Source organism: Carlito syrichta, unplaced genomic scaffold (assembly GCF_000164805.1).
Source record: "Carlito syrichta isolate Samal-C Ts95f unplaced genomic scaffold, Tarsius_syrichta-2.0.1 Scaffold306906, whole genome shotgun sequence".
In the NCBI taxonomy this organism is placed as follows: domain Eukaryota; kingdom Metazoa; phylum Chordata; class Mammalia; order Primates; family Tarsiidae; genus Carlito; species Carlito syrichta.
Window position 1 is genome coordinate 123,126 of NW_007251002.1, and position 24,161 is coordinate 147,286.

The 24,161-nt window shown below is 44.4% G+C and overlaps 1 protein-coding gene across 1 annotated transcript in view; it reads right to left on the bottom strand.

The window, feature by feature from the left end:
• DNAH7 (dynein axonemal heavy chain 7) overlaps positions 1-24,161 on the bottom strand; it is a 280,274-nt gene that overhangs the window by 37,643 nt on the left and 218,470 nt on the right. Inside the window, exons 50-55 of the mRNA XM_008063530.1 lie at positions 22,499-22,693; positions 19,372-19,464; positions 11,427-11,603; positions 8,527-8,688; positions 6,174-6,374; positions 1,735-1,896 (exon numbers count right to left, since the gene is read on the bottom strand). Of these exons, the coding sequence (XP_008061721.1) occupies positions 1,735-1,896; positions 6,174-6,374; positions 8,527-8,688; positions 11,427-11,603; positions 19,372-19,464; positions 22,499-22,693 (990 nt within the window). The remainder of the gene's footprint in view (positions 1-1,734; positions 1,897-6,173; positions 6,375-8,526; positions 8,689-11,426; positions 11,604-19,371; positions 19,465-22,498; positions 22,694-24,161) is intronic.

Below are 24,161 nucleotides of genomic sequence, written 5' to 3' on the forward strand. Positions count from 1 at the left end.
CACTCACCTCAGCCTCCCAAAGGCATGGGATTACAGGCTGAGCCACCGAGCCCAGCTCCTGCTTTGCTTTTATAGAGATAGAGATAGAATTTGATGCCTTCCTGTTTGCAAGTCTTTTTAAAAATAATCATAATTCACAAAAAGTTTCAAAAATCAAAGTTTTCCATACTCAGTTGATTAAATGATTTATAGATCTTTAATAGCAAAAACATATATCCAACCCCCCGTCCATCAAAAGTGGACTGGATGAAGAAAATGTGGTACATATACATGATGGAGTATTACACAGTCATAAAGAACAACAACATCATGGACTTCGCAGCAAATTGGATGGAGGTGGAGACCATCAAACTTAGTGATCTTTCACAGAAACAAAAAACTGAATACCGAATGTCCTCACTCATAAGTGAGACCTGAACATTAATCACAATAGCACAAGGGAGGGATGATCAGCAGTTGAGGGACACTGCCATGAGAGGGCGGGAGGGAGGGGAGGGACACACAGCATCGTAAAGGGTACCTTTATGGGAAGTGAGGGCCAGTCGGAAGTCCAAACTTCACCTACACAAAGCCTGCTTGTGTAACTAATCCTAACTTGTGCCCCACATATCTATAATAATAAACAATAAAGTAAAAGTTGCAGCACCTGGGGAAAAAACCCACAGATAAACAAGAGAAAGAGGGCTGCCATGTGGCATGTTTACGTGTGTGTATACTTAGTGCTGCCTTAAGAGCTCGGAGGTTCCAATGGAAGTTCCACAAGGCAGCCAACATGAATATTCAGATATACGTGTATCCGAATTGAAGGGCGAAATGTGTACATGTGTGAGTGTGTATGTGTGTATCAGAATTCAAAGGATGGTTTACGTGACAAAAAACTGTTTGGCTTCTTTCAGATCTATACTCCAGATTAATACCAATGGCTTAAAAGTTTATTTTTTTCCTGATAAATGGTCCAAACTCTGGAATAATAGTGTAGAATACTTCTCAATTTGAGTTTTTGTTTTGTTTTGCTTTTTGAATCAAGGACTCACTCTATTACCTGGGCTGGAGCACAGTCACAGCTCACTCAGCCTCAACCTTCTAGACTCAGATAGTCCTTCTGCCTCAGCCAACAAGTAACTGAGACTACAGCCAAGTACCACCATGCCTTGCTAATTTTTTGTAAAGGTGAAGTTGTTATCCAGGCTGGGCACAACTCCTGTGCTCAAGCAATCTTCCCACCTTGGCCTCCCAGAGTGCTGGGATTACAGGCATGAGCCACCATGTCCAGCTTCATTTTAGGTTTTTGTTAAACAGCTTCTCATGATTAGATTCAGGTTTTTCATTCTTAGAATTTCTCTAGAAATAAAGTTATGCTCCAGAAAAGAAGAAAATTGTTCTCCTCCCCCCACCCTCCCCCACCTTCCCATTTAGAAGCATGGTTGATTTATGGTTTTCTCAAGTTATTTTCCAAGTACAGTATAATCACTTTTCAGATCTCCACAGGTGCTTATGTGTCAAAATAAATGATAAAATATAGGTTCTCTGTAGACAAACTGATGTCCTAACTACCTCTTATAGCAGTTATAAAACCCTGTTATAATAAAGTACTAATTAACAAGCTGTTGGGAACTACCCTGCTATTCATTCTGTGGGAGTAGAAATCAATCCAAAGTCCAGGCTTACTGCACAGACACCTGCATCATGATGAAGGCCAACACAGGTGATGTACTTGTGGGGTTTCTACAATACCTCATACTGGTTCAGGAACATGTGCAGCTGCTGCACGCTGATTCTCAGATCAGTCTCATTGAACTCGTAAGGAATATTCCACCCCAAAGGTCCAAATTTTCGTCTTTCTTGTACCAAAGCATGAAAGAAGCAGAGGCCATAAAGCAATTTCTTGAATTCCTCCTATTACAAGAAGAGATGAAGCCACGTCATTATTTTTCCCCTAAATTACATTATATTTACCATATTTTAAAATGGAAGTGATTAAATTCCTTTCATTTATAGGATCAATCCCAAAGTATCATAAAAACAATTCAGCATGCTCCTAAGGAGCTTTAGGCAAAGCACGCCCCTTTGTACACACGTTCAGTTTGCACACACAGCTGCACAGCCCAGGCTTTTAGGAAGCCCAGGGCCCCAGCTAACTCAGTGCCACCCTAAGATGTCGGAAGTTCCAATGGAAGTCCCACGAGGCGGCAAACATGAATTGCAGTGTGTGCTCCCAGATCTCCATGGGGAACTTCAGCGGTAAGCATACGAGTCCTTTAAAGAGCTCCAAAATCCACAAAGAGAATGTAAAATGACACAGACAGAACTCGAGAGAGGACTTGTAGAGAGATGTCTTCAGAGAGAGCAGCTGCTGTGCTGGGAGTCCCTTCCAAGCCCCCGAGGGAGGAGGGTGCATGGGGCCTACTGTCTGTCTAAGTTAGTGAGGAGGAATGATGGGACATTTGAGAACTGAGTGACACATGCTCCCTGCAGCCGGGCAGGGTGGGACAGGGCCTGATGCACGCCTGAACAAGCAAGCAGTCTGTGCACGGCTGCAGGATGAGGGTGAGAGACACAAGTCACCCCACTCTCGGAGGTGGGCTCATCCCAGGGGAATCCCAAGGAGCAACGGGGAGCATGGGCTAAGATGGCAGCTGGGGTTGTCTTGAAGGTGTCCTGGTGAGAGGACTCCTTCTGGGGCAAGGATGCACCAACAGTCAGAGTGCATGAGGGGTGCTGGGAGCCCACTGCTGGGGTGACAGGTCACAGGCAGGGAGTACAGCAGGAGCCGATGGAGAACCCTCAGAAGGGCTCACCAGAGCCTCCTTGAAGAGTGTGAGTCAGCGTTAAGCCCCTGCCAAGTCCAGAGGGTGCCAAGCAATGCCAGCCCAGATCAGAAAATCCTGCCCTCCCACCTGTGTGGCCACACCCCATCTGTGTGGTCAGTCTCAGCAGCTCCCCAGCACAGAAGGAGTTATGGAAAGAAAGATGCCAACTCCACCTGCCTCTCCTGAGGGCACAAAACCCCAACCACAGGCCCCACGTGGGAGGCTGAGTAGTGGAAACCTCCGTCTTTAATACAAGTTGAAGGAGTGATTAGTTTCTGAATGAAGGCTGGCTGTTCAGTTTAAAATGACTACAGGACACTTTCTTACCTAACAGTGACCAGAAAAGTCATGGAGATGCCCACAGTTTTATCCAAGCGCAGGGAAAGGGTTTCCCTCATGGAATAAACTTGAAAATGAGAGTGGAAGACAAAACAAAAGCAGCATAAATTTAACCACAGAGATGGCAGAAAGTAGAGTTAGACATGTAAGCTAATTCTGGAAGTATTTTAGATACAGTGGAGATCGGAGCAGATCAGTGAGTGTGCTGATGTTGAAGGCCAGGTGTCTCACATCAGAGGAATGAACATGAGCAGGAGAGCCTGCAGACAGACCGAAACTGGAGGAACTAGTATGAATGCACCATTTCTAATATGTGTACACAGGTGTGTACGTGTACCATATGTGTACACATATTTGCATATTTGTGTGTGTGTGTGTGTGTATACACCTATATTTTTGCAAGGGTCAAAAGCCACAGTTGTTGCTGTAGCCACGAGCTCATCTGACAACAGGTAAGGCCTCTAACAGGAAACAGGGCTCTTCAGAAAAATGCTCAGTCCAGGACCAGGGCAGGATAGGTACAAGAGGAGCCTGGAGCAGGCTAGCCAGAGCATAAAGGGTGCTAGCCATCAACATCATCATCATCCACATTTTCAAAGGTGGGACCTGTAACAGAACAGAGGCCACAGTTTGAAGGTGCTCTTTTTGGCCAAATCTGGAATAATTTGAGCACCAAAAGACAGTACAGCAGTGAACACATTTAAGGTACCATCCGGTGAAAAATGCCAGGATTCCTAAGTTCATGCCAGTGAGTAGATATGCAAATGGAGAGGTGGAGCCATTGCTACTGTAAAGCGCCAAGCATCAAGCTGAAGGCTGTGCTGGGCAGGGATCTCCCTTTTGTGCCATCAGTGGAATAGCCAGGTCAGGCGAGGATCATCCATGAATAATAAGTTTGGAGTGGGGGGATTCTAATGAGGACCAGGATATGTGCATGGTCCTAAACAACCGCCCTCTCCTCTGGGACTGATCATTACAAGGGGGAACGTGGTGATCTTACAGTGGAGAAGTTGGGCCACTCCTGGTCCAGGTGATCAGAATTCGTCTCATCACCGAGGCACAAGTGGGCATCTCATGCTGCCACAGGCGACCTCTGAGCACATGCATCTCCTATGCAGGGTCTGGGCTGAGGATGGAGAACCTGGATCTAACTGAGAGGAAACACCTAACAAACCCCGAGTGAGCAACCTCCCATTCAGCAGTAAGGACAGCTGAGTCCTTTAGAGTCATCAGTGCCATCAAAGACGAAGTTCCAGGCAAATGTTCCAGGTTACAGACAGCGACTGCATGTGACGCTGGTCCTACACCAGGGCTGGCTCAGGCAGGGAGAGTGCCCCAAAGACACCATGGCCCCGACTGACACAACAGGAACACATGGTGGAACAGACAACACCGAGCATCTTTGTTAGATAAACTAGAATTAATGACTGCACCAGGGTAAGGTAATATCCCTGTTCCTGTTCTTATGAGATATACATCAAAGTGCTTAAGAATAAAGGGCCATGACAGATCTAACTTATCTGCTGTTGGGGTGTGTGTGTGTGTGTGTGTGTGTGTGTGTGTGTGTGTAGAGAGAGAGAGAAAAGGAGGAAACATAAATGATAAAGCAAAAGGGAAAATAGTAACAGGACGTGAATATGGTGACAGGTACAGAGGTATTCCTCGTGCTATTTTTATATTTATTTATTTATATTTATTTATAGAATGGTATGATAATAGTTCACTGCACCCTCGACCTCCTGGGCTCAAACAATCTTCCCGACTCAGCCTCCTTGAGTGGCTGGGACTACAAGTGCACACTGCTGCACCCACTCATTTTTCTAATTTTTTGTAGAGACGAGATCTCACTGTGTTGCCCAGGCTGGTTTCAATCCTTGGTCTCAAGCAGTCATCCTTCCTCAGCCTCCCAAGTTTCTGAGATTCCAGGTGTGAGCCACTGTACCTTGCCCTTGTACTATTTTTATACTTGCAATGTTTCTGTAAGTTTAAAATCATTTCCAAATCAAAAGTAAAAAAAGAGAAATGCTGATGTGCTACTTCGCCATTTAATGAGATTTTGGTTTGGGTTTGGATTGTTTTTCATAAATGCCTGGACTTCTGACATATGCGAGCCCTCCTGGAGAGACCGTCTAATCTAGAAGAATGGAAGGCTGAGTCAAGCTTTGCACGGGGGCTCTGCTCAGCCCAGCATACGAAGAGATGGCCTCCCCCTATCTGGGAGAAACCTGCTCTCTCTGTACCTAGTCAATGCAAAACTGGTCATCTGAATGGCCTCAGCAGCTCAGGATGAGGTCTGACTTAGTTTTGAATACAGGCACTTTTTTTAATAGTGCCCAAGACTTGTGTTTAATGAAAGTACTTCTTTATTTTTAATGTTTTCTTTTGATGTGCACTTAAAACATATTCAGACATCAAGAGTGTGAGCTTTTTAATGGCAAAAACTTACTAAGGTTCATAATCCCTCTTAAAAAAGCAAGCCTTCCATTTTTAATTATGGTAAAACACTGCAAAACAATTCTGGGCAGCAGACATCCCACACAATCCTAATCACGAGAGCAGTAGGGGTTCCCTGCTCGCTAGAGATGCTGAAAGGCCCTCATGTGTCCCATCAGTCAGGGAGTGAAATCATGTTGGCTCTCATTACAGTTATATGAAGGACATATTTTTATGCTTTAATTTAGAGATATGGCTCCAAATAGCACCAGGCTCAGTTAATATCCTGAAACAAGATTTTCCAACCTTGCAGATTTGCACTGGGAACGGCTTACAGCTGACTTTCCAAATAGAAAGCTGCATTATTAATGATGCCCCATAAGACTTCAGCTGAGCGGGAGTGAGGCTAGTGGTGAAATTAAAATAAAATATTAATAAAATTGACTTCAGCACAGTCCATAATTAGTTATCAAAAATGACCACATGGTAGTACAGGAAGCCACTGAATCTTGGTTCTGCCCCGAACACATGGCATCCCCGGGCACCCAAGCAGCTCTGGGGGCGGGGGGAGTAGGGTTGAATTCTTCTCACCGGCTTCTTGCAGCTGCCGAAGAAGTCGGGGTCAGAGATAGGGTCCATGAGATAGGACCGGATGATGTTGGCCCGCAGTCCTTTTGGAGCCTCATTGGTTATCTTCACCCCGTTCTGCAGAACTGACACAGGGAAGTTGGGGGACGGGTAGCTCGTTAGCCATATCCGGAAATCTGGGTGTGTTGATTCCGGGCTTAACTCCTGTAAGAGCACATTGGATACAGGAGGGTAAGAGAAACCCACAGAAGATCTCCAGCGCATGCACAGGGACAGGTGGGAAGGGCAGGAGGCGTCTACACAGCCGAAGTGCGACTGTGCAACATCAGCAAAAGCCTTGAGCCCTGCCTCCGCCCCGAAACGACATGCTCACTGGAAGGCCCAGAGCACTGTCCTCCTCCTCGATGAGATTAGTTCACATGACTTGGAAGTTTACAAAGGTGCCACACGATTCAGAGTTGACCAGTAACTAAGTTCACAGCCTCTGGTGTCTGCACCATACTGCTGAAAGAACACTCTGGGTGGAGGCTATTCCACCCTCCTCGTGTAGACAGGTGGTGAGAACAAGCAACACACTCAGCCAAACCCACGATACACCAAGGAGGGATTTAAAAAGAGTATTTTAAAGGGTGAGAAGAACTGGGACACCCTGAAGCATCAAAACTTATCACTGTTGGTTATGTTTGTTCAGAGGATGGTCAGGCAGAGGATGAGGACTCAGTGCTTTCACAAAGCTGTGCAGGGTCCAGGGGACTCATCCAGTCCAGTCCCATTCCCTACTGCCACCTCCTCATTATCCATGCCAGCGCTGTCAACATGTCCTTAATTGGGAAGTTGTTATCAGTAAAAAGTTCTGAGTGCTCCTCCAGTGAAATGTGGTTTGGGAAGGAAGAACAGGCATCTACGTTCTGGAGTAACAGTAGGCGGGTGACACACCATGGTTTCTCCTGACAGCTGCCCATAATCTAGTGACAGAAGTAATATGATGAATGGAACTGCGCCAAGTCTGCTATACACCAAAGGCAGCTCTTTTCTCTCCTGGGCCTCTGGCAGTTACACAGGACACAGTTCCCCAGGCCTAAGAGTGGCCAGAAGACAGAGGAGCCACAGGAGAGGGAGACAGAAACCCGCTCCCAGGAACACGTGTCAGTGAGGCAAATGACAGAAAGGATTATTTCTCAGACAGAAACAACATCCGTCATGATGACGGGTGTTCCCGAGAATGCGTGCTGTGCCTGTGGGTGTGAGCAGCCTCGGCAGCTGCAGGGCAGGAATCAGGCTGGAAAGGGCCCAGAGAGGACGGTGAGAGGCAAACGGAGGCCAGGCTGCGAAGGCAGGCAGGGCTCAAACAGGGCCTTACCGACGGGGGAGCCAGGACGGGGACAGTCAGTGAAGCCACGTTCAGTCACCAATTCAATAAAGACTTACTGACTGTCTTCTTGGGCCACACTGTTCCAGGTATGGAGACAGAGGAGGGAAGACAGCAGGGGACAGCAGAGTCACTGTCTCCATGGAGCTTGCATTCTCACAGGTGGAGGCAAGACAGGGTGTGACACATGGCTCTGAGGAAGAACCATCTCTGAAGGTCAGTCAAGTGGCTGGACAGGGCGCATTCTACAACCACTTGCTTATTCCACAGCCTGAGCCCCAAGAGGGAGTGGGGGCGCCAGACCTCAGGTGGTCCCCGAGGACACATCTTCTCTGTGTCTGCTGAAATCATGCCAGGGTTTCTGTGGACTCAGCAGAGCTATAAGGAGCCTTCCTCCCAGGGTCTCTGCCCATCCAGATAGGAAAGACCCCCTGACCCGCTATAGGTAGGGTGGGGGCAGCCCCTTCTCAGGTCCTGATGGGTCCTCCGTGGCAGGGTAACTGGCCACATGGGAGAAGTGAGTCAAGGAAAAGTCATGTTCTGAAGCCTCTGCTGGCGAGTGGCCGTGTGAGCTTCACCTTGAATAGCCAGTTGCATATGGCCACTGCCATGATAAGGAGGTCGGCCTGTGGCCTACGGTCACATGAGCTTCGCCTCAGCCTCCTAGCTGTGTGTGGCCCACCACCGTGACAAGGAGGTCAGCTTCTGGCCACCCAGCAGTTTCCTCCTATTTGAGCCTGGCTCTCTGGATGAGATTATGTAAACCTCCTAGGATGAGCCCTGACCCACCGAGAGGGGTTTGCCAGTTTTGATGGGAGCTCTCTCAGCCCCGCTGACACAGTTCTCATTGTGGCTGTCTCCCTTTTGTTCAGCCATGCAGTGACCTGCAGCCCTATAAGAGGATAGGAATAGAGTAACTTGGGCAGCGTTGTGTTACTAATTGGATGGAAGGAATACAGTCAAATAAATACAAAACTGCAATGTTACCTCACACACTTTCTCAAGGGTGGGCATCCAAGAGGTAGCAAGGTGACAGTTCTGAAGAACAACCCAGCTTCCTTCCTTGACAGCTTTCTCTAGCATCTTCATAGCAATGGGCCCTTGGCCTTGACCAAGAGACAGAGAGCTAAGTTTGGATCCCCCAGACCGCTGTGGACAAAAAGAATAAAGATGTTATTTAAAATCACATTTTTAGAAGAATCAATATTGTTGTTACAAGAAATGTTCACAATAGCTACATTAGAATGGAAATCTGCGGCGTCTCTCAAAGGCCCAAATATACAACAGCCCTAAAAATCTACAAATTCACTAAAAATCCTATAAGCACTTAGATGAAAAGCAAGTCAATTCATGTAAAAAGAAATAGTAATGTATAAATGAAAAAATCTGTAGAATCTTTGGTGGCTGATATAAGGGATAGAAAAAAAAGAGATTTCTCACATCAGGAGGAACTGAGAGGGTCTGGCTGTCCTGCAGCTGCACCTAAAATCCAAAGCTGAAAGAAAAACCACGGACAGACAGATGGGCTTGTCCGATTCCCTCCAGATCTTTGAATAACTATGTTTCAATTAATTTGGCGACAGTATAAATTTAACAGAATAAAAAAGTTGGCCATTGATCCCCACTTAGGTTTCTTTAGAGAATTCCATGGAAGATTCTCCTGGAGCTGAGTCCTTCTATGTCTGGCCCCCTCCCCAGTGGCCACCCCTCCCTGGAGTGGCCACCTTTTGCTGGGCTGCCTTTTGGGCTGAGGCCCCATGTGGCAGCAGCTGAGAAAGGGCAGGGCCCGGCCATCTCTGAATGCCTAGCTCACCACCACTTGCGAGAAGGGACAGCAGAGAACACCCCGAGCTGGGCACTGCTGTTCCTGGAAGAAGTGAGACAGCAAGTGAGACAGGTGTGGAGAGGGCCGCATGGGACGGGGGGCTGATTATGCTGTATGGTGTGAGAGAGATGGAAAGAAGACCAGGAAAGGCGTGATAGCTTTCAGGGCATGCGGCCATGGAGGGGCGATCCCACAGGCAACCAACACTTCAAGCTGCTTCCACCACGTCTACTCTGCCACCCCCTCACTTGTCTGGATGTGCACAGCCCCTGCTGGGTGCCCTGCTGTCACTGTGTGCATTCAACTCCATCCCACATCCCCTGGAATGGCTTCTACATGAGAGTTAGAGCCCCTCTCCCATCCCCTAAAAGCCCCACGCCATCTGGTCCTCAGGCCTCGGCCCTCACCTGCCCGACCACCACAGTCAGTTCCAAACACTTCTTCAATAAACAGAAGGTGCCATGTCAGCCACTCAGTCCTCTAGTGTAGCAGAGCTACACCCATGCAAACAAACTGCAATTGATAAAGATCTGGAGGAAGCAGGACAAGTCCATCCTTCTGTTCATAGTTTTCCTCTCAGCTTTGGATTTCAGGCACAGCTGCAGGACAGCCAGGCCCTCTTATCTCCTCCTGATGTTGGAAGTCTTCTATTTTTTTCCTAACCCTTATATCAATGTTTTTTGTTTTTTATTTTTTGGCTTCAGAAAGAGTATTTCAACCTTTCAGCCATGCAGCCTTTGAGAAGCCACTCAATCCCTCAGTGGTTCCATCTATACAATGGAGACCATACCACCTACCTCACAGGATCACTGTAAAAATGAAAGAAAACATATATAACAAGGTGTAGTAAAGGCAACAGTCTATTTAAGTGTGCCATAAAAGTGATGATAGTAGTTTTTAAAATGTCAGTAGTATAATATTACCCAAAAATATTTACTTATACCAAAGGGAAAAAAATCAACTCAAAGATGCCCGGTCAACTGTTTATTATTATTTTCTGATTCTAAACAATATAAAGCAAGAATATTTATGGTGAATTTTTTTAAATAATTTTTTTTTTGAGTCAGGGTCTCACTCCGTCACCCAGACTGAAACGCAGTGGTATGATCATGACTCACCACAGCCTTGACCTCTTGGGCTCAACCAATATTTCTGCCTCATCCTTCTGAATAGCTGAGACTATAGGTGCCACCATGCCCAGCTAATTTGTTTTTTACTTTCTTTAGAGACAAGGTCTCACTACATTGCCCAGGCTGGTGTCAGACTCTTGGGCTCAAGTGATTCTCCTGCCTTGGCCTCCCAAAGTGCTGGGATTACAAGCATGAGCCATCACATCCAGCCTACTTGAATAATTTTTAAAGCCTAGGAATGTAAATAGTAGAACATATTGCAGTCTGGTAAAGTTGCTGTATTGTATGATTGTTCTGAAAAGTCAAAGAAGGACCTCTTTAGAGACTAGAAGAGGGGCAGAAAAGGTTTACTCAGAGTCATTGTAGAGACTTGAATTTATTTATTTATTTATTTGAGCTGGAGTCTCACTCCGTTGCCCAGACTGGAGTGCAGTGGCATGTTCACAGCCTCCCCAGCATTGAACTGCTGGGCTCCGGCGATCCTTCCACCTCAGCCTTCCAGGTAGCCGGAATCTATTGTAGAGACGAGTTCTCGCCCAAGTTTTCTGGGCTGGTCTCAAACCCACAGGCTCAGGCAATCCACTTACCTCGGCCTTCCAAAGCACTGGGATTACAGGCTGAGCCACCAAACCTGACAAAGGCATGAATTTGTAAAACAAATCCCAGCTCATACACTGATGCCAGTGATGCCAAAGATGTCACAGAGTTCCTGGTCCACCACAAATAAAAGAAGAGCAAGTGCCCCTCAGATCCAAATTCTATTATATAATTTGGACAAGGGACTATCTTAACAAAGCTGCTGCTGCCCAAGTATCATTTTCAGGGGGTTTTGTCACCCTCTGGACCCCCCAAACCTTTCCCTCACCCTTTAAGGGTTCATTTACAGGCATGTATTGCTTATGGTATCAGATGACTCATATGCTGTAAGGTACCTGGTCATCGGCGAACTTGAGAAGGGCAGCCATCGGGTCTGCTCCGGGCGAGAGCACAAAGATTAGTGGGGCACAGCAGTGACTATCTGCGAATGCCTTGGACAGGTCAAAGGGCGGGGGCTCAATGAATACGCGCCCCAATCTATGGATTATAAATTCCTGCAACATTGGAATCACCTAGAAAAGGACAAGAACACATTTAAATGAATACTCAAGATCTGACTGAAGCCTTCAGAAGTCTAGATTGAAGGGGTTTTAAAGCAGAGAACTTGACTCCACTAGCTCAGCTATCCTCCAAAAGTGGAGGATCAACAGCAGCACCGTTCCTATATAAATGCCTCTTAGATAGGAAGCATAAGTATTTACACAATAAAAGGTGGGTGGTAATTGACACTAAAATTCAAAGGCCTTTTCTCTTTCTTTTGATGACTAGTCAAGAATAGTGGATGAAGGAGAAACCTGAATCTTACATTTAAGTCCCTGATCTTGTTCCAGAAGCCCACATTTGAAAGCAGAAACTTTAGCGTAAATTATACAAGGTTTCCCATGCCATCAAGAAAGAACTGATGCAGGCCAGGTTCAGCGGCTCAGCCTGTTATCGCAGCACTTTGGGAGGCCAAAGCAAGTGGACTGCCTGAGCCCCCGAGGTTCGAGGCACCTGTAGTTCCGGCTACTTGGAAGACTGAGGCAGAAGGATCGCCAGAGCCAGCAGGTCGACGCTGGGGTGGCCATGAGTGTACCACTGCGCTTCAGCCTGGGCGACGGAGTGAGACTCCAACTCAAAAAAAAAAAAAAAAAAAAAAAAAATGATGCTATTGGGGAAGAAGGAAAGGCAAAGCCCTGAGAGAGAGAGAGACACAAGGCACAAGCCAAGAAAGAGCCGTGCTATGCAGAATCCGCATGCCCGAGGCCTTCCGGGCCCATCTGGGAAGGAGCAGAACTCTGTGGCCTGGTGGCTCCTAATGGGGCCCTCCTGGCGTGGACAGGGAGTGGAAGAACTCTACTCACAACCCAGGCGTGACCCAAGGGCAGCTAGCAGACCAGGACCCCGGCTCCGTGTGCTGTGTGGCAGTCGCTCCCTCACACGCATGCCTCCTCCCCAACCTCTCAGCGCCCGCCCTTCCTTCGTGCCGCTGGTCCCGTCAAGGGGCCCGGACAGCCTTGGAAGGCACTCAGCCTTCGCCTTTCAGCCCAAAGCAGGCAGACACAAGGAAGGAAAGTGAGACAGCACAGTGAAGAGCAGAGGAGGAGGAGAGGTGGGGAGAGCACTGGAGGCTGTCCTCTTCTGTCCCATGGTGTTCCTCCTGTCTTGCTCCCAGATCATGTGTGACTTCCACGTTGAGATTCTCTAGTATGTGTAAACAGAGCTACCAACCAACCTTTCTCCAGGAGCAGCGGTGACTATTGGGCTGAGTAAACTGATGAACCACATTGCATAGGTGTCTGCCGCTGCTTCTCAGTGACACAGTCAAAATGCTGTCTGGGGTCAGGGAGGCGCCAGGTGACATTGCCTCCTGCTGGACTTTATGAAAGGAGCCACGGATGCACCCTTAAAAGGGGAGGTTGAAAAGAGCCATGTGTGCGACTGGTGCAACGCCCAGTCATGGGACTTCCTGGCCCTCTCTCTATTGAACTTTCTTCTCCGCCCAGGAGACATCCATGTTGAAGTAACAACTTCAGGTTGAAGTATTGGAATACCAAGTTAACTTTTTTTGAAATGGCTACTTTTCTACAGTATGTATCTTTTATTTCATATCCACTTGCCATGAATGAAATGTACACGTACTTTGCTAATGAACAGTTGCTACCCATGTGCATGGGGACACTGTTATGAACACAATTTACTTAATTACTGCTATGGTTTGGTTTGCGCCACCAAACCTCAGACTGAAGTTTAATCCCAGTGCAGGGGTGCTGGAAGGGGGCCTCATGGGAGGCATTAGGCCGGGGGTAGATCCTCGTGAACGGCTAGGTGCTGGGCTCAGGGCAAGGATTTCTCTTTTGTGAGGCTGGGTTGGTTTTTGTGGGAATGTTCCCGAGAGATCAGGTGGTCTTAAAGCCAGGAGCCCCTCAGATCTGGCCCTTCGCATGTGCTCGCTTCCTTCTGACTGTCTACCATGTGATATGGCATGCAGTCTTGCCAGGGGCAGAGCAGACGTACTTCTGGTACTTTCTAGCCTCAGGGCCATGCGCTAAACAGACGTACTTCTGGTACTTTCTAGCCTCAGGGCCATGCGCTAAACAGATTTCTCTTCTTTATGAATCACCCAACCTTAGCATTGTGTTACAGCAACACAAAACAGACTAAGACAATTATCTAGCTTCCATTTGTCTCCTAGGCATCAACAGCCAAATGTACTTTTTCTGCTGCTCTGAAATATATGCATGTGCAAAAATTAAAGTAATAAATACTTGTTGTTCATATCTTAATCTCAAACTCTCACAAAGTAGTTGATCCCTCTTCACAGGACATTGTGAACACTATCTTACAGTTTAAAACACAAATCCAAGTAGATAAGAGACCATCCAGCATACCAATCTTGGAAGGGAACTGGGGGCTTATCAGGGAAAGGTTCTTCTGAAGGCCTCAGTGTCACTCTGACTGAACACCTGTTCATATACGAGGATGGAAGTGTGTGTGTACACAACACTCCAAATTACACCAACAATTCCCTCAGCCTTTGACTTTTCTCAACTTGAAGAAACCAGCAGGAGTAATTCTCAGATGCCAAGCATCTCAAAAAGATGGTGGTCTCTGGAAAAAGTTACAAGTCTTTCCAGACTTCAAAAGTATAGTCTATGGGACATCTATTTATGTAAGATTTAAGATTTTTAAGCAAAAAGCATTGATGTGTCACAATGCTTTTAAAACAGTGTCATTCCTGATGTGCTTGTGTTTGTGTGTCTGTGTGTGTTTGTATGCCTGTGTGATGAGGGTATTAGGGTAGGGAGCTGAGAGCAGGTGGAGGAATATCTGGGTTTAACTAGATTTCCTAATGCCTCCCAATATTTCTCTAGATTCATCCAAGTATGGAAAGAGGGATGGATGAGTAAGCACACTCCGGTGAGTGCCATGGCACAGGTACCTCCCAACACGATGCCCCACGTTCTGCTCAGCACAATTAATGTCAGTTGAATGAATGGATGGATGAACACTCAGAATGCCTACTTGTGTGAGGGTGAGGCTCTAATTACAGAAATTCCAAACAACAGTCACAGAATCCCGAATTCATCCACACATAAAGTTCCACGTCTAGACAAGTTGGATCATCTTTCAGATATGTGAATGTCCACAGAAGTTGAGTTTATCACCTGTCCCAGGACTTGTCCATGTTTCCTCTGTATTATTATTTTCCTACAGCTGGACTTATCTTGCTAGATTAAAAAACAACCAACACAAGAACACATTTTTTCGCAACCTCTCTCCTCCGAGACCACTTTCCCCAGAGTGTAGCTTTACTGTCACGGTAAGAAGTGCGAGGCCTTGAAGCACATGCTGTCCCAGTAGGAGGTTTGAGTGGTAAACAGCCTTGCACTTGTGAGCGGTCCAAGCTGACATCATTGCTGTGCAGGGGCAGACATAGTGGCAGGGTAGCACAGTTCTTGTGTCTGTGAGTGCTGGGACCATATTAGGGACACTCAGCAGGGTGCGCAGGGACAGCCCAGTGCTTCACCGTCCATGGTGAACAAAACGTGTCTGCCCCCAGGAACCACATAGGGTAAACATGAGGTGAATGTGGCCAAGGGTTGAATGGGTCCTGCCTCTGCAATCTGACAATGGCAGCATTAGTTTGTAAAATGAAATCCATCAGGAACAAAAATTATGGACTAATTCAGGCAGTCTTCCTCCCAAAGGCAGGAGAGAGGATGTGGTCATCCACGCATGTTTTGCAGTTTATTGCAAGGTCCTACGGGATTGATCGGAGGCCAGAGAAACATATTAACTTATATTTGACAGGTTCCTTATTGAGAGCTGATTAATTTGCTGTTTGTTTGCAGTTCAGAAGGACAGAACCGTGGCCAGAAGCTTTTCATTTTGTAAATGGACTCAAAACATTCAACACTTCAGTATTTATCCATCTGATGTGTTTCTTTGGTCAACAAAACATGATAAACTATTGTATTCTACAGAAGTGCGACTCATCTCATTTTCCCTGCTGGTGATTTAGTGAGTATCTTTTACCTTATTCCAAACTAGAGCTTAGAGGGCCTGGTATCAGTGGTTTCTAGCTTCTAAGTGGGTTTGAGGGGAGAGGGGTAAAAAAGAGCCCCCCACCAAACTGTGCTGACAAGGTACACTGTGAGCTAGAGATCAGTAATTGCCAATTTTCCTGCCGAGTATGCAGATCATCTCTTGACTGGGAGATGGAGAAGGAATAAAAGTCTTAGATATCAGCCCCATGTGGCATTGCTTCTTTCCCTGGTATGCTATCACCATCCTGCCTTGAAAAAACATTCTTCTAAAGGCATCACAGCCAGACATCGTTTTATCATATATTGATTACAAAAACCAACAACTCACCTCTAGAAATTGGAGTACATGGTAACAGTAAGAGGAAAGGGTTTGGAATGGCTGGGTAATCGAATGGCATACTAATAATTATTTCTTATCAAGGAACTGGGTGTGAAGTTTTAACCAATGGAAACTCATTAACTGTATCCCTTAGGACAGATGGAGGTTAGCTGTAATAGCAGTTTCTGAAACACAGGGGCTTAACAATGAAGGCTTGTGTCTCATCCTTGCAAAGTCACCTGGGTGTGCAGTCTACTAACCCACCACGCACTCACTAGCTCAGTGACCAAGCCTGCTTGTGGTCCCAAAGAGCAGCACGTTCCATGGCTTTGATGGCAGGGCGGCGCCTTGGAGAATCTTGCTGGCAGGCAAGTGCCTCTACCCTGACACTTTTGCTTACATGTGTGGTCAAAGCAAGGTATGGGGTCATGACCCCTCCACTTCAGAGTGCACAGAAGGAGGGGGAGCCAGAAAAGTTGGTGAGTAGCACTGTCTGCACACTTGTCCATCTACCTGAGGAAGATGGGAACACTCTAAGGAAACTTTCAAGTATACACAAAAAGGTGACTAGACAGGGTGCTGACATGCTGGACAGAGGAGTTGAGAGAAGGATAAAACTGTGAGTTTAATCTCCTCTGATTTAAAAACAAACAAAAAACATACAAGCAATTCCCAGATGCCCCCAAAAAACAAAACACCCCAGCTTGTATACCTAACTCCCCACCTCCCTCAAATATACAATAAAAAGAGAATGAAGGTGGAAAGTAATATTTGATCTATTTGACAGTTCAATGTCTTTTCAGATTAAAGTGTCAATATTTTAAAAGCATGAAACTGGGGGAAAGATGTTTATAGATGAAACTGCTGCAATTAGGAAATGGCTCATTAATCACTTTTAAATTAAACAATAAAAAACATGAACAGAGTTTCTTATTTCATATATTAAGGAGAGAAGGTTAGTTGATGTGATATTTCTTTATTTAGAAAACAAAGTGTAAAGCTGAAAATTGTATCAAAATGTTTTCAAGGAGGAAATCGTATTAAGAAAGTATCTTTAACACTTGAGGTGAAAACTGCCAAGGCCTGACAAAAGGAAGCCTGAACCACTGTAGTCACTCCGTACCTGAGAGCAAGACAGCATGATGACTTGTGTGGGCTTAGGTGCTGTGGGGTCCCTTCCTCCATGGAACATATTTTACAATAGCATTTTACAATTGTTTTGGTATAAAGACAAACATAATACACACTGGATTATATTATTCTTATTCTGAAAGAAATTAAAACATCTTCATGAACCTATAGAAAGATGGTAGGTGCTAGGCACTGGGTCTCCTGTGCCCACTAAATACTTGGGCCTTGGCTAAAACAGACAGCCAAGTCATGCAAGGATCACATGTGCTCACTGAGCAGACTACAGCTCACAGAGGAAAACATGTCTCCACCCATATTATCACTAATGTGTATAAAGATTTTTTTTTTTTTGAGTTGGAGTCTCACTCTGTCGCCCAGACTGGAGTGCAGTGGCTGCTCCCGGCCACCACAGCCTCGACCTGCTGGGCTCTGGCGATCCTTCCGCCTCAGCCTTCCAAGTAGCTGGAACTACAGGCGTGCGCTACCACACCTGGTTAATTTTTTTGATTTATTGTAGTGATGAGGTCTCACCAAGTTGCCCAGGTGGGTCTCGAACCTGCGGGTTCAGGCAATCCACTCACCTCAGCCTCCCAAGGCAGGGGATTACAGGCTGAGCCACCGAGCCCAGCAAGATTTTTTTTTAATGTATGTTGTCTGCATCGGTTAAGTTCTGCTTTTTCTCGTTAGGGTGGAGGCAAATGTCTTCTCTTCCTTAACAACTGAAAGTGTGAATACAATAAGTTTTGAAATATTTATATAAACGATTATTTGATACAGCAATGGAAAACTAGGATATTTTCTCCATTCTTATAACTAACATCTATATTTTCCAGAGTCTATTGGCATCTTTGGGAATATGGGACAATATACTTAGGTGGGCTTTTTTTAGTAACATAATTCAAATGAAGAGATCAGTGAGTGCTGAAATTTGCTGACATGACAGGTTTACTGTTTGGTGGTTTATCATTTAAATAAGCTAAATGTAACAATATTGATGTTTTCCTGTGTTGTCAAAAATGATGAATGTCTTAAAGACAATATTTGACTTGCCTTCTAAATTCCAACAAAACAATATGGAAGGATAGAATCTGATGAGTCTAGAGATTCTGTTACCTGAACTTGATGTCAACACTGGCTAATTTCACTGCAGTGATAAGAATAAAAGTGAGGGCCAGGCTCGGTGGCTCAGCCTGTTATCCCAGCACTTTGGGAGGCCGAGGCAAGTGGATTGCCTGAGCCTGCAGGTTTGAGACCAGCCCGGGCATCTTGGTGAGACCTCATCTCTACAATAAAATAAAAAATTAGCTGGGTGCGGTAGCATGTGCCTGTAGTTCTGGCTACTTGGAAGGTTGAGGTGGAAGGATTGCTGGACCCTAGCAGATTGACGCTGGGGTAGCCGTGAGCGTGCCACTGCACTCCAGCCTGGGTGATAGAGTGAGACTCCAACTCAAAAAAAAAAGAAAAGAATAAAAGTGAGACTATAGCATACAAAGGACATAGACTATAAATCATGAAACCATAATAAAATGAATAATCACAAGATAAATAGAAAGATAACATATACGAGAGGGGACCTGCCAAAAACCAGAACTTATTTATTAAAAATTGTGTATTTATTCTTACATGTTTAAACTTCAGTCACCTTCAAAGTATTCTTTGATGCAATATACCTATTGAGACGCTTTTCCCACTGCTCTAAACAGCTTTTGAACTCACCAATTTTGATGCCTTTTAATGCTTCTGCTGTTTTTTGTTTCACCTCTTCCACATAGGCAAAGCATTTCCCTTTGAGGACTTTTTTTCTTGAGGGAGATCAGGTAATAGGCAGGGTGGGACATGGGGGTCATGCAGTTTTTGGTCAAAAACTGCTGAACACTCAGTGTGGTGTATGCAGGTGTGCTCATAAGTCACCCAACATGAAATAAGCCAACGCATTGAAAGAATCTCTAAAAAAAATTCACTCAAGTGGAATACAACCTCTCACAACAATGCTAGCTGGTACACTGATGCCAAGGGGTTCCTAGAACATTTTCCAAATGGGAAAGCCTGTACTATAAGGGGCCCACCCTCCAAAAGATAATTCCTTTTTTTTTTTTTAGGGTCCCTCCTTTTAACCTGGTGAGTTGTGAGTTTAGAATGGTCTTAACAAATTAGGATTTTGGAAAATGACTGCATGAGCAAGAAGTGGGGCTACTTCTTGCAGGCCCCTGCCCTCCCTGTGATCATAGGAAACATGTGCTGGACTTCTCAGTACAGGGATGAGGGACTAAACCCCAAGCTGCTCTCAAAGTCCACATTTACCTTGTCTGGCCTTAAGCAGCGAATGATAAGCATCCTTTGAAATTCATCTGTTTTTCTTTCCCAGTCTTCAGGGAAAACCTCATGGTGTGGGTCCTAAAATTACGGTGAATATAATTCAATGTTATTTTGAAGACTTTCATTCTTATTTTAGATTCAGAGGGTACACATTCATGTTTGTTACATGGACATACTGTGTGCTGGTGGGGATTGGGTCTCAGGTGGTCCATTCCCCAGATGGTGAACATTATACCCAACAGATGATTTCTGAATCCTAACCCCCCCCACCTCTCCCCTTATTGGTGCCCTCAGTGTCTATTATGTTCATCTTTATGAGTTTAGCTCTCAAATAAGTGAGAACATGCGGTGTTTGGTTTTCTGTTTCTGAGTTAGTTCACTTAGGATGATGGTCTCCAGCTCAATCCGTGTTGCTGTAAAGCACATGATTTCATCCTTTTTATGGTTGTGTAGTATTTATTTTGAAAATTATTTCTTAAAATAACAGTGTTGTGGCTTATAAACCAATTTTTGGAGAAAACATATAATAACTGAATGAACTCGAGAACGTGTCTTTAAATTTTATTATTTAGTATAAGGTTGGGACAAAGTTATGAAATAAATAATGAGAAGAAAATTTAAAACACTTCGAAGGAATCAAAACTAGAATATGAAGAATGCATATTAGTGTCAATATGAATAGCAACAAATAGATAAAATGATCCCTTTTATGAAAAAAGTAAATAGACATGTGGGACTATTTTCCTATTATTTCTCCAAAGGCATTTCTAAAAACATACCCACTTCTCTCATGACATATTTATAAAAATAAATATTTATTACGAAAGAAGTAGAAAGGGCATTGTACTAAAAGTTATGCGCTATTTTTTGTTTTGAATAATTTCTTGAATTTTTTTTTGAGTGAGGGTCTTGCTCAGTCACCCAGATTGGAGCACAGTGGTATGATCACAACTCACTGCAGCCTCAATCTCCTGGGCTCAGGCAGTCCTGCCTCAGCCTTCTGAGTAGCTGGGGCTATGGGTGCATGTCACCATGCCTGGCTAATTTTATTTTTATTGTTTTTGTAAAGATGCTGGTCTCAAACTCCTGGGCTAAAGTGATCCTCCCTCCTTGGCCTCCCAAAGTGCTGGAATTACAGGCATGAGACACCACATCCAATCTATATCTTTTTTTTTTGAGTCAGAGTTTCACTCTGTCACCCAGGGTGGCGTGCAGTGGTAGCTCACAGTCACCACAGCCTCGACCTGCTAGGCTCAGGAGATCCTTCTGCCTCAGCCTTCCAAGTAGCTGGAGATACAGGTACATGCCATTATGCCTGGCTAATTTTTTAAATTTATTGTAGAGATGAGGTCTCACCAAGTTACCCAGGCTGATCTCGATCCCCTGAGCTCAGGCAATCCTCTCACCTCTGACTCCCAAAGTGCTGGGATTACAGGTGTGAGCTACCGTGCCCGGCCTCAGCCTGTATCTTTTTATATAAAGTGAAATTTGAGAATGAGTATAAGTAAAGAAGAAGCCATTAGAGAGAGTGCTATTAAAAATATAGAAAAAGAGAGGACTCAGGATCCCAACAGAGAGGAAAATCTTGAAAAAAGTAGACACGGGCCTGGGTGTGGTAGCTCACACTTTAATTCCTGGCATTTTGGGAGGTTGAGGCAGAGGATCACTTGAAGCCTGAAGTTCAAGATTAGCCTGGGCAACACAGTAAGACTACGTCTCTACAAAAAACAGAATAACGAAAAAAATTAGACAGGGAGTGGTAGTGTGAGTCTGTAGTCCCAGCTACTTGTGAGGTGAAGGCAGGAGGATGACTTGAGCCCAGGAATTTGTGGCTGCAGTGAATTATGATCGCACCACTACACTCCAGTCTGGGTGGCAGAGTGAGACCCTGTCGAAGGAAGGAAGGAAAGAAAAAGAGAGAGGGGGCATGTGTACTTCCGAATTTTCAGGAAAAACTATATGGCATCCCAAACCAGAGATCTCCATGCTTCAGTAGAGTGAATAAAATTTTGATTTTAAATTAGAATAAAGTACTCATAAAAAACCTCTTTGCCTCTAGAACATATTTTTATTACTAGCAAGTAGAAATTCAAAAGGGAACCCTGCCAAATATTTGAGTTCATGTGAAAACACAATCTCACTATCACATATAATACAAAAGTAGGTAACAACATAAGACATAAGTTCACCAACTGAAAAAGGGTCTCCACGTAGCTAGCTCTTTCTCTCCTCTAATTCCCCCCAAGCAGAGCTGCTGCATATTAAACTCATGGAAAGCAGAAAGTAGAGTGAGTGGAAATAAAGGAGTAGAAAAAAATTAACTAGTATTTGGAAAAGTATTTGCCCTTGTGCTAAAGAAAAAAACAGGGAGGGCAACACTCACTCCATACCCCAGAAGGAAAACTGGGAGTATCATGGTTGTATCAGGTTAGGACAGTCTCCAGGCTGGGCTCAGTGGCTCAACCTATAATCCCAGCATTTTGGAGTGGATTGTCCAAGCCCGCAGATTTGAGACCAACCCGGGCAACTTAGCAAGACCTTATCTCTACAATAAATAAAAAACTAGCTGGGCATGGTGGCACATGCCTGTAGTTCTGGCTACTTGGAAGGCTGAGGTGGAAGGATTGCCTGAGCCCAGCAGGTCGATTTTGAGGTGGTGGTAAATGTGCCATTGCACTCCAGCCTGGGCAACAGAGTAACACTCCAACTCAAAAAGAAAAACAAAAAACAGTCTCCAGTTCGCAAGACAAGGTATCATGAAAATTGTTTTAGAACTACTGCAGTAACTTGTATCTGCATTCAGAAAACCTAGATAACAGCTTCTTTGTAGAGTTTTAACTCATCTGATATTAGGATTGCCAAGATCTAAATTGATAGTGAGTAAAAATCTGGCATGGAAATTCCACAAAAAATATCATCAAAGACCATGCAGCTCCATAGAAACTCTAACTTAGAAGGTGAGGATAACATCAATCAAAATTTGCATTTTAACATCTGGCCAGTTGTTTACAGCTTATTTAAATCTTGCTTTTGTGCAAAAATAAAGATACATTATTTAACATTCTTTTCTCCATTTAAAAACTCTGAAACAAGCAAGAAGGTTAAAACATACCAGACTATCGTATACTTTTTTCCATCCATCCTTTAAGCGCATGAAGTCCTTACGAATGGTTTTAAAGGCAGGCAAGTCATCTAATCGACATATTTCATCCCAGGATTTTTGAGGAAGCCATGTACAAGGGTTGGCATGAGGATTATCCAATCCAATGCCACCAGTCAGCAGAAATCTCCACTCAGCCACATTAACCTTTGGAAAATAAAGCAATGTAGAGAGTCAGGAGTGCTTGCATCATCAACAAGCAAGTTTACCACCATTTACCCAGAGCTGAGTGATGACCTGCACATTTCAGACATGGTCTCTATGAGATGCTACAGTTACTGATATAACTCAGGATTTATTCATAAGAAACCAATGTACCCATTATAATCAGTTTTCAAAATAGTTCTTTTTGACAATTTTCTTCCAGAATTACTGGTCTAAACATGAAACTATGAAAATATTCTATCCGAGTATATGTTTTCCGAAATAACTGTCCAGAGTCATATCGTCTCTAGAAACTGTAGAAAGACAGAAAGCTATCAATTTGTCATATTTTAAATTATTTTCCATAAAGTATATGATGTAAAACATTTATTGATGTAAAACATTTGCAAGAAATGCAAGAATAGGCCGGGCATGGTAGCTTACACCTATAATCCCAGCACTCTCAGAGGCTGAGGTGGGAGGATTGCTTGAACCCAGGAATTCAAGACCAGCCTGAGCAACATAAAGAGACCTCATCTCTAAAAAAAATAAAAATAAAAATAACTGGACATGGTGGTGTGTGCTTGTAGTCCCAGCTACTGGTGACTGAGGCACAGAATCACCTGAAATCAGGGGTTTGAGGCTGTGGTGAGCCAGGATTCAGCCTGAATGACATACTGGGACTCAAAAAAAAAGGAAAGAAATTCAAGAATAAAGTCTTTATTTCTTCAGAATTCAACCAGTGTATCATCACCATATAAAATCGGTAAATCTTAAACACGTGAGTGTAATCAGTAACCTCAAACACCACCTCTCTTTCATTTTGAAAGTGTTTCCTGTATCTTAAATGAGTAGATTTAAAAGACAGCAAAAACATATGTAAAATATTGTTAAGACCAAATGGTTGGATTTGACTAGATTGCACAAATTTTTTAAAACATAACCATTTACACTATTACTTGGTATAAATTAGTGAATTTATATGCCTACTTGTATGGAATTCTAATAAAAATAGATTTATTTTAAAATAAAACATATAAAATTTTAAGTAAAGGTAGCATAATGAATTCTGTGCTTAATTTGTATTTAATCTGTGAAATTTTCTTCTCAATTCCTCAACCAACTCATCTTTGACAAGGCCTCCACAACAATCACTGGGGAGGGAAGAACCTATTCAGTAAATGGTGCTGGGATAACTGGCTGACCACATGCAGAAGACTGAAACAGGACCCCATCTACTCTCATGCACAAAATCAACTCCAAATGGAACAAGATGAGGCCGCCCACTCTCACCCTTCCTGTTCAACATACTGCTGGAAGTACTAGCTAGAGCAGTCAGACAAGAGAAGGAAATCAGAGTATTTAAATAGGAAAAGAAGAAGTCAAGTTATCCCTCTTTGCTGACGATATGATCCTATACCTTGAAAATCCAAGAGAATCTGCCAAAAACCTCCTTGCACTGATAAAGGAC